Source organism: Oncorhynchus kisutch, linkage group LG28, assembly GCF_002021735.2.
Source record: "Oncorhynchus kisutch isolate 150728-3 linkage group LG28, Okis_V2, whole genome shotgun sequence".
Taxonomy (NCBI): Eukaryota; Metazoa; Chordata; class Actinopteri; order Salmoniformes; family Salmonidae; genus Oncorhynchus; species Oncorhynchus kisutch.
In genome coordinates this window covers 10,731,035-10,742,287 of record NC_034201.2, presented here as the reverse complement: position 1 = coordinate 10,742,287, position 11,253 = coordinate 10,731,035, and the positions used below count along the sequence as shown (strand labels likewise).

Below are 11,253 nucleotides of genomic sequence, written 5' to 3'. Positions count from 1 at the left end.
TCAGAATAAGGGGTAATAAAAAAGTATAAAATACCAAGCTGAGTTAAACAATATGCTGTTACACTGCATACACTGTTAAAATAAATGTTGCGTTATTTCAAACAGCTTTTTAGCTAAACAGAATAATCCTGATGCCCTGCATAGGGAGAACATTCCATTTTATGAAGATGAATATTGGATTTCATTGTAGCTTTACATGATAGCTACTTAGGGTTACACACAAGGTTATATGGACACACTCACACACACACACACACACACACACACACACACACACACACACACACACACACACACACACACACACACACACACACACACACACACACACACACACACACACACACACACACACACACACACACACACACACACACACACAGTCTATGGCAGTATTACCTCCAGAATATAATCATAAGCATAACATGTTGTCACTAGTAAATTAGGAAAAACCTACGTTTAAATTAGCCCCCCAAAATATTTTTCTTTCTTGTATCACAAAATCTTCGGACTAAACATAAAAGTTTAGTATACAGACACTGCTGTCAAGCACCCTCATCACCCACATGATGTGTTGGGAGATACTGGGAAAACTGTCATGTCTCCTCTGCTGGTGGGATACCCTGCAGCAGTTTGCCCTGTCTTGTTTCTCAAGTCTTATAGTACTTTTCACCCAGTCCCTTCCCTTGTGATTTTAGTCTCTCTCTCTCTCTCTCTCTCTCTCTCTCTCTCTCTCTCTCTCTCTCTCTCTCTCTCTCTCTCTCTCTCTCTCTCCCCTCCCTCCCTCCCTCCCTCCCTCCCTCCAGCAGAATTTCTGATTCCCGTCACCCAGCCTTAGATCTGTGTGTGTGTGCGCATAAGAGAGGGAAAAGAGAGAGAGAAAGAAGGATAGAGAGAGAGAGAGAGAGAGAGAGAATGGAAGAGAGTTGGACAGAGTGCTGCTGAGAGGAGGGCAGTGCATCATGTTGCTGTGATGTGAGCAGGGACGCAGGAAGGAGGAGAGGGACCAAAACAAGAGAAGCAGAGAGGGAATAAACTGAGGACGGAGCTGGACTACATACCTAGTCTGAGGGAGCCAGATTAGCAGTGACTCAGAGCTTTTGGAATATTAACCACCAGAGAATATGGCTTTGCACCACTGTTTGCCTGCATAGTGCATATTCATGTGAGTTTATGAGTGCCACCGAGGGACTGAAGGGAGAAGGAATTCAACCTTATTATAAGAGAGTCTCTCAGTGCCCCCCCTCCTCAAAGACTTGAAGCAGAGGAGCACAGAGGGGGACAAGGTGGTAAGGGGGCTAGGGGGACCCCCACTGCACCAAGAACACCTAGGACAAAGTGAGTGGAACCACAGCTAGACCCAGGGCTTGACAAACGCTAACAATGGTAAGTCACCTGAACATGTTAAGTGACCCCATCAAGATTGACTGTGACGGTATGGCACAGGTTTCGTATTGCTCTGTCCTGGATATACATGAGGTATCAGTAATCTAGTGGCGATGAAATGACACAGTTTACCCCTCTTGCCTGTGCTAGGGAATTCATGGCAGCTTTATCAGCTGTGTCTGAAGAGGAGTTAAGGCATTCGTCACTGACTGTTCCGGAGTGACATCAGATGGAGTCCGTTGGACTGTAACCAAGCGACATCCACAATGTGACAGCCACAGAGTGGTGCCTGCAGGCTCAAATTAATAGATGATCTGCCTCAAATTCTGACAGCAATGCATGAAGGGTGGGGGTGGACTGTGGGAAAAATTTTTTTTGCATGCACACACACACACACACACACACACACACACACACACACACACACACACACACACACACACACACACACACACACACACACACACACACACACACACACACACACACACACACACACACACTATTGTCCTTGCTTTGGCCACTGAATTGTAGTTCTATGCATCAGTAAAACAAACACACATACACATACGGGTACCCTGACATTTAGTGTGTCAGTTAAATGCACACACAGCCACTGATGAATTTCCCCATGTCAGGCTTTAATGAAGTCGTTAGCATAAATGCATACATTATCCGCTGCCCAAGGTGGGCTAAATGCAGGAGAGGACAGGACAGTGTAAGAGGCGGCCCAGTGCGGGCACAGGTAACCGAGGAGACAGAGAGGGAGGTCAACATTGGAGTCATGCTGTGACTAGATGATGTCTGAAGTGTGAGCTCTGAAGGAAACACAGCCTGGGCAGACCGTGCTGTTATGCTCGGAATATAATGAGCTAAAAGTAAACAAGGGTCATAGGAAGGACTCCAATTAGCTTGACTGTTTCTTGACTGTCATCCACCCCCATGTCCTGCTGTGTGATAACTTGGTGTCATACGGGTACTGCTGTCCAGCTCACAGTACCTGAAACAACCTCTCACACATTATATCACGTAATAACGTCTCCTATTGTCAGTGTAGGTGTATAATCTAAATTAATATTTGTTTTTGTTCTAAGCTGTGGTAGACATGAAAATATCCATTATTCATGACTATCTCCAATCTGCTATCAAAGCTTTAGACCTCTGCTTGTCCTCTATTTCTGCTGCATACGGGCAGCTTTGGCAGTTTCCTTCATGTGTACTTTGTTTGAATTCAATTGCTCTTCACAGTTAACTAACATTGACTTTCCCAATAGATGTAATGGTGAAGGTGGACACCAGCTCTCCAGGTTTTTCAGGCCTCTGAGCCAGTTGCCCAGGTGATGGGGAGACGGGCGGCTGACCTGACCACTGCCGTGCCAGTACTAGGAGTTCCCGCCCTGGTGGGGGTACGTGATTGGAGGACAGTAGGAGGGGAAAGGGCCGGGGAAGTGCTGCCCCTGACATGGGGTCCCCAGTGCAGCATCGGAGTGCAAACTTCGCCTGGTGTAAGAGCCCCTCCCATCCTGCAGGGCACGCAACTAATTGGCACATTCCCTGTCCAATCAGACAGCAGGATTACTCCCAAATCCAATGGCTACATCCCAAAGGAGCCAAAGGAAGAGGAAGGAATCAGACAGACTAAGAGTGTCAGAGAAAGAGTGGTTATTGCAAAACAGAGGAGTTTAGATTCCAAGATCAAACAGGGTGTGACTTTTGAAGGGATTTCCAGTAAGCTCACAAAGAATGTGTTCTTCAACCAATGGAAAAGTGGGACTTATTGCTATGCCCGGGCAATCAAGACTAACCCACACTTATCAGGGGGCATGGGGAATAGCAAGCTCAAAGGGAGGCGGGACATGCGCTACACCAATGGCAGTGTAGTTGACTCTGAGGCTATAGGAGGGATTTGTATTGACGGCAGTGATGAGGCGGAGCCTGTCTCAACCATGTCCTCTAGAGAAGGGGACCAATCAAAACCTAAAGAGCATTCTGTGGCATATTCATATTGTGGGAATACAAAACGACCACGAGCTCCTCCACCTCTCCAAATGCCCCAGCGGATCTGCAGCCACTGTGGAGGGAGACAGACTGTGGTCCCAGGAGCTGGAGCTGCCAGTCTGGGAGATAAGAGCCCTTCCTTTGCATGCCCTGAAGGAACAGCAGCCATGAAAGCACCTCCTTCACTCACAGACAGAAACAACCTTCCCCTTTCACATACTGAGAAAGAGAGAGACTCTGCGTTCTCTCCTCTGAGGCTTGCAGACAGGGATCGGAAACAAAGCCAGTGGACACACACAGACTCTCTACCCCCCCACCCCCACTGTAATCCCCCTATTCAGAACAACAAAGACAGGAAACCCAATCTGCCTGAAAGCCCAGCGCCTGCATGGCAGAACAGAGATCTGAAACAGACTAATGGTTATGCCTCCCATCCCACATACCCCCTGCATACCTCTATCCGAGACCCAGTAGAAACCGCAGACACACCTTCACAAAAACACTCAGACAAGGCAGCCAGCCTCACAAGCATCTTACACACAGCGACGGCGACAGTCACCAAGGCGACTATTGAACCCAGGCGTACAGATGCCAACTTCCTTGAGACCCCATCTCACTTGAGTAAGATTCCTCGACAAACACCGCTCACACTTTCTCCCCAAATCGCCGTGGCCACAAGGCCAAACACGCCACGCACACACCGTAAGCATCCGAAGACACTCACACATCCAAACACACAACCCAAACCCTCAATCACATCTAGTCACCCTTACCCTGTAAACCCACCACACAGAACCTCTCCTCCAAACCATGTAAACCCACCACACAGAACCTCTCCTCCAAACCATGTAAACCCACCACACAGAACCTCTCCTCCAAACCATGTAAACCCACCACACAGAACCTCTCCTCCAAACCATGTAAACCCATCCTGGGTTATTACATCCCCTAAGCCTGAAAACACTCCACACAGAACAACGCTTTCTTTCACTGCTACGACATTACATAGAAGCGCACCCCCTTATCCCACTAAACCCCCTAAGTCTCCAAAGGCACTCACAGCTGCACCACCTACCCCTGTATGCACACCGACAACAACAACACTCCCAAACACAGCTACTACGGCGACATATAGAATACTCCCTAGCCATGCTAACACGTCACACACAACTACCACGTCAGCAAACACACCATATACCGCCACTCTGGCTAACCCTTATAACACATCACATACCACTCCTCCTAACACATCACACACAACTACACCCACCTACTATTATACCACAATACGCACCACTACACACCCAAAGCCTTTGTCCAATACCCCTAACCATTCAAACACATCGCACACACCTACATCTCCTTACTTAGTTTACACATCCCCCAAAACACCCCCCAGTGTTGAGAACGGGTCACAGGCAACTACATCTACTCGGCGTCATCCCTCAGCCACATCCCTGACTGACTGGAGACCATTGATCGTGACGCAGATGCAATACAATAAACCACCTGACCCATCGGACAGATCACATAATAAGATAACATTCACACAGACACACGCTGAACAAACCACTGCCTACCACGCAAACACTCATAAGCGATTTGTCGTTGAACCAATAATGCACGCAAATGTATATCCAAAGCTACTGACCGTCTCCACCAGAAACACACACTGTAGCCCTGTCATCGCGCCACAGACAGACGAGGAAAGGGACACTAGAATGTCCAATGCATCAAAGGTCACTGACCTCCCAGAATGCGTCGCTGAAAAGGATGCAGAGAAAGAAGGAGAAGAGCAGGGACACTTCGCCACAAACCTAAAACTTGGGTCTGAGCCTCAGATACGTTCCCACACAGAGCATATTCCCTCCAGCGCATTCCACACTCATGCAAATACCACATCCACATTCGGACTTGATGGGCAGACATACACAAATGACGCTCCACCTTCCGTCACACCACAGACACGAGCAGACCCTAAGGTCCTCATTGCAACCCAGACGAACACTTCTGCACATGTCAAGCCCGTCACCAAAACACCAAGCCACAGAAACACAGACTTCAGTTCCACATCAACGCCAAACGAACACACAAGCCCCACACACCGACTCATACCACAGGCCCGTCCATACACCATTACTGATCTCCTCACACACACACCCATAGACCCCGAGTGCTACCGCCTTTTGCCTCCATCCCGCATGGCTCACCTAGCCTCCTACACCCTCACCCATCCCAATCAGACACACCAGATGATCCATCCAGTATTTCCATTTTTATCGTCAAGCACCACCCCGCAGCCATCCCAAGACGATTCCAGGCTGGCTCACTCCCACCCGGCTGACGCAGCACTGCTGCTGCCCCCTTCCCCACAGTGCAGCAGGCCAGCCCTGCTCCAACGGAGGCTGCAGTTTGTAGAGGCCAACCTGGCAGCCAACCAGGACAGGATCACTACCCTTCTCAACATCATCCAAGACCTGGAGATGAGCCAAGCTCTCAGCAAGGGGTAAGAGACAGGAAGGAAGATCACGAGAAATGACGAAGATCGCAATCACGAGAAATGGCGAGGAAGAGAAAGGGAGATAGATGGGGTGGGAATGAGTAAGTAGAGAAAGAGAACAGGGAGATATATGGGGTGGGAAGGAGTGAGTAGAGAAAGAGAACAGGGAGATAGCTGGGGTGGGAAGGAGTGAGTAGAGGAAGAGAAAGGGAGATAGATGGGGTGGGAAGGAGTGAGTAGAGAAAGAGAACAGGTAGATAGATGGGGTGGGAAGGAGTGAGTAGAGGAAGAGAAAGGGAGATAGATGGGGTCAGTAGAGAAAGAGAACAGGGAGATAGATGGGGTGGGAAGGAATGAGTAGAGAAAGAGAAAGGGAGATAGATGGGGTGGGAAGGAGTGAGTATAGGAAGAGAACAGGGAGATAGATGGGGTGGGAAGGAGTGAGTAGAGAAAGAGGAAGGGAGATAGATGGGGTGGGAAGGAGTGAGTAGAGAAAGAGGAAGGGAGATAGATGGGGTGGGAAGGAGTGAGTAGAGAAAGAGAACAGGGAGATAGATGGGGTGGGAAGGAGTGAGTAGAGAAAGAGAACAGGGAGAAAGATGGGGTGGGAAGGAGTGAGTAGAGAAAGAGAACAGGGAGATAGATGGGGTGGGAAGGAGTGAGTAGAGAAAGTGAAAGGGAGATAGATGGGGTGGGAAGGAGTGAGTAGAGAAAGAGAACAGGGAGATAGATGGGGTGGGAAGGAGTGAGTAGAGAAAGAGAACAGGGAGATAGATGGGGTGGGAAGGAGTGAGTAGAGAAAGAGAACAGGGAGAAAGATGGGGTGGGAAGGAGTGAGTAGAGAAAGAGAACAGGGAGATAGATGGGGTGGGAAGGAGTGAGTAGAGGAAGAGAACAGGGAGATAGATGGGGTGGGAAGGAGTGAGTAGAGGAAGAGAAAGGGAGATAGATGGGGTGGGAAGGAGTGAGTAGAGAAAGAGAACAGGGAGATAGATGGGGTGGGAAGGAGTGAGTAGAGGAAGAGAACAGGGAGATAGATGGGGTGGGAAGGAGTGAATAGAGAAAGAGAACAGGGAGATAGATGGGGTGGGAAGGAGTGAGTAGAGAAAGTGAACAGGGAGATAGATGGGGTGAGTAGAGAAAGAGAAAGGGAGATAGATGGGGTGGGAAGGAGTGAGTAGAGAATGAGAACAGGGAGATAGATGGGGTAGGAAGGAATGAGTAGAGAAAGAGAACAGGGAGATAGATGGGGTGGGAAGGAGTGAGTAGAGGAAGAGAAAGGGAGATAGATGGGGTGGGAAGGAGTGAGTAGAGAATGAGAACAGGGAGATAGATGGGGTAGGAAGGAATGAGTAGAGAAAGAGAACAGGGAGATAGATGGGGTAGGAAGGAGTGAATAGAGAAAGAGAACAGGGAGATAGATGGGGTGGGAAGGAGTGAGTAGAGAAAGAGAACAGGGAGATAGATGGGGTGGGAAGGAGTGAGTAGAGAAAGAGAACAGGGAGATAGATGGGGTGGGAAGGAGTGAGTAGAGAAAGTGAACAGGGAGATAGATGGGGTGAGTAGAGAAAGAGAAAGGGAGATAGATGGGGTGGGAAGGAGTGAGTAGAGAAAGAGAACAGGGAGATAGATGGGGTGGGAAGGAGTGAGTAGAGAGAGTGAACAGGGAGATAGATGGGGTGAGTAGAGAAAGAGAAAGGGAGATAGATGGGGTGGGAAGGAGTGAGTAGAGAATGAGAACAGGGAGATAGATGGGGTGAGTAGAGAAAGAGAAAGGGAGATAGATGGGGTGGGAAGGAGTGAGTAGAGAATGAGAACAGGGAGATAGATGGGGTAGGAAGGAATGAGTAGAGAAAGAGAACAGGGAGATAGATGGGGTGGGAAGGAGTGAGTAGAGGAAGAGAAAGGGAGATAGATGGGGTTGGAAGGAGTGAGTAGAGAATGAGAACAGGGAGATAGATGGGGTAGAAAGGAATGAGTAGAGGAAGAGAACAGGGGGATAGATGGGGTGGGAAAGAGTGAGTAGAGAAAGTGAACAGGGAGATAGATGGGGTGAGTAGAGAAAGAGAAAGGGAGATAGATGGGGTGGGAAGGAGTGAGTAGAGAAAGTGAACAGGGAGATAGATGGGGTGAGTAGAGAAAGAGAAAGGGAGATAGATGGGGTGGGAAGGAGTGAGTAGAGAATGAGAACAGGGAGATAGATGGGGTGAGTAGAGAAAGAGAAAGGGAGATAGATGGGGTGGGAAGGAGTGAGTAGAGAAAGTGAACAGGGAGATAGATGGGGTGAGTAGAGAAAGAGAAAGGGAGATAGATGGGGTGGGAAGGAGTGAGTAGAGAAAGAGAACAGGGAGATAGATGGGGTGGGAAGGAGTGAGTAGAGAGAGTGAACAGGGAGATAGATGGGGTGAGTAGAGAAAGAGAAAGGGAGATAGATGGGGTGGGAAGGAGTGAGTAGAGAATGAGAACAGGGAGATAGATGGGGTGAGTAGAGAAAGAGAAAGGGAGATAGATGGGGTGGGAAGGAGTGAGTAGAGAATGAGAACAGGGAGATAGATGGGGTAGGAAGGAATGAGTAGAGAAAGAGAACAGGGAGATAGATGGGGTGGGAAGGAGTGAGTAGAGGAAGAGAAAGGGAGATAGATGGGGTTGGAAGGAGTGAGTAGAGAATGAGAACAGGGAGATAGATGGGGTAGAAAGGAATGAGTAGAGGAAGAGAACAGGGGGATAGATGGGGTGGGAAAGAGTGAGTAGAGAAAGTGAACAGGGAGATAGATGGGGTGAGTAGAGAAAGAGAAAGGGAGATAGATGGGGTGGGAAGGAGTGAGTAGAGAAAGTGAACAGGGAGATAGATGGGGTGAGTAGAGAAAGAGAAAGGGAGATAGATGGGGTGGGAAGGAGTGAGTAGAGAATGAGAACAGGGAGATAGATGGGGTGAGTAGAGAAAGAGAAAGGGAGATAGATGGGGTGGGAAGGAGTGAGTAGAGAAAGAGAAAGGGAGATAGATGGGGTGGGAAGGAGTGAGTAGAGGAAGAGAAAGGGAGATAGATGGGGTGGGAAGGAGTGAGTAGAGAAAGAGAACAGGGAGATAGATGGGGTGTGAAGGAGTGAGTAGAGAAAGAGAACAGGGAGATAGATGGGGTGTGAAGGAGTGAGTAGAGAAAGAGAACAGGGAGATAGATGGGGTGTGAAGGAGTGAGTAGAGAAAGAGAAAGGGAGATAGATGGGGTTGGAAGGAGTGAGTAGAGAAAGAGAACAGGGAGATAGATGGGGTTGGAAGGAGTGAGTAGAGGAAGAGGAAGGGAGATAGATGGGGTGGGAAGGAGTGAGTAGAGAAAGAGAACAGGGAGATAGATGGGGTGGGAAGGAGTGAGTAGAGGAAGAGAAAGGGAGATAGATGGGGTGGGAAGGAGTGAGTAGAGGAAGAGGAAGGGAGATAGATGGGGTGGGAAGGAGTGAGTAGAGAAAGAGAACAGGGAGATAGATGGGGTTGGAAGGAGTGAGTAGAGGAAGAGGAAGGGAGATAGATGGGGTGGGAAGGAGTGAGTAGAGAAAGAGAACAGGGAGATATATGGGGTGGGAAGGAGTGAGTAGAGAAAGAGAAAGGGAGATAGATGGGGTGGGAAGGAGTGAGTAGAGGAAGAGGAAGGGAGATAGATGGGGTGGGAAGGAGTGAGTAGAGAAAGAGAACAGGGAGATAGATGGGGTGGGAAGGAGTGAGTAGAGAATAGAATGACATTAGAAAGAAGAGAAAAGGAATGAAAGCCTCTTTTGTTCTTATTAAAGGCCCAATGCAGCCGTTTTCATCTCAAAATCAAATCATTTCTTGGTGACAATTAAGTACATTAATGTGACTGTTTTCAATTAAAATGGTCAAATAGAAACAACAATATTTTCTTATCAAAGGGCAGTTTCTCAGGCAAAAAAAATTCTAGGACTGGCTGGGAGTGGTCTGAGTGGGGAGGGGAAAACGGAAAATTAACATTTACTGGCATAGAGATTTGGAACTCTCTTTCTTATTGGTCTATTAACTAATTTACTGCATGGTAATTTCGGACAGTCTTTTCAAACAGCTCTTACACTAATAGGGCATTATCATAAATTTCACAATGTCATAGTATTACTCCAATCTCATGTGTGGAAATGTATATAAAACACAGGGAAATCGTCTTTAATATCTTTAATAACTTTAATATCTCCTGCTCTCCTGCTGTTTCAGTCGGCGATGCTACAGAACAGGGCAGGACCTCAGGGAGTGCTCCACCTGTCAGAAGACCGCTTGTATCGTCTACAGGTGAGACACAAGAAGCAGATCGGTTTGACTCGTTCCTCCTGTTTTTGCTTTCCTCAGTTTTCACCCTCCCTCTATCTCTCTGTCGCTGCAGTGTGGAGTATGACTTCAGGCAGCAAGAGAGACGTTTCTTGGCGGTTCTGAATCCTCAGAAGGCTGACAACAACGCTACAACATTTCCCCCCTCCCTGCCTCACAACCCCACCTTGCTGACGAATGCCATCACTAAGACCATGACCAAGTCCAAGGTCAAAAGCAAAAAGTTGTGCAAGACGCTTTTCCAATGGCTGCCTAGGAAAATTCAGCGGACAAGGTCCTCCTTTCACCAACTCTCTCCAGATCATTTGAACTCCTAGCATGCTATCCATGAGGTATCCCTTGTAATATAAGATCTGATGTCCCTATTACAGCAAGCAGCGCTTGTCATCGTGGAAGACAATGCCACTTCCTGTTCACATGATAGCTGTTCTGAAATCTGATTTGCTCCTTTAAGGCTGATTGACACCCTACTGTCCAATCAGGACATAGCATGAACAGGATATACCCAAAAGTAACTAGAGACATTTGCCCAGTCGAGCAAGAGTATATCATAAGGGAAAACTTCATCCTTCAGGTGAAAATCATAAACCTTCATCCAAAGCACATGCGATAGTTTTGTTGAACTAGATGAGAATTCCAAAAGTTTGCTAGATTGCAATCACCATTTTCCAGAGTAAATGTAGATGAAAGTCCACTTAGTTATGTTCTATAGTGTCTTGTAGCTAAGTGTTGCCGTCCTCTTAAAGATTCCCCTGACCAGCTTATCCCAGGGTAAATGTACCTGTCTGATTTTTTGGAGAAATAAACCAAAGCTACAGCACATACTGTAAACATGCTCTCTTTCATATGTAAGTAACATCGCTTATTGCTATCCATCTGTCTATCTTAGCCTGTTAGTAATTTCATCACCTCCTCTTACAGACAGACAGACAGACAGACAGACAGACAGACAGACAGACAGACAGACAGACAGACAGACAGACAGACAGACAGACAGACAGACAGACAGACAGACAGACAGACAGACAGACAGACAGACAGA

The 11,253-nt window shown here is 47.8% G+C and overlaps 1 protein-coding gene across 1 annotated transcript; it reads left to right on the top strand.

Moving 5' to 3' along the window:
• The first annotated feature begins 851 nt into the window (after positions 1-851).
• On the top strand, positions 852-11,036 carry LOC109872558 (mucin-5AC-like). The gene is made up of 4 exons (XM_031808294.1): positions 852-1,386; positions 2,661-5,890; positions 10,101-10,175; positions 10,267-11,036. The coding sequence occupies exons 2-4, from the start codon at positions 2,727-2,729 to the stop codon at positions 10,526-10,528; spliced, it is 3,501 nt and encodes a 1,166-aa protein (XP_031664154.1). The 5' UTR covers positions 852-1,386; positions 2,661-2,726; the 3' UTR covers positions 10,529-11,036.
• The last annotated feature ends 217 nt before the right edge of the window (positions 11,037-11,253 follow it).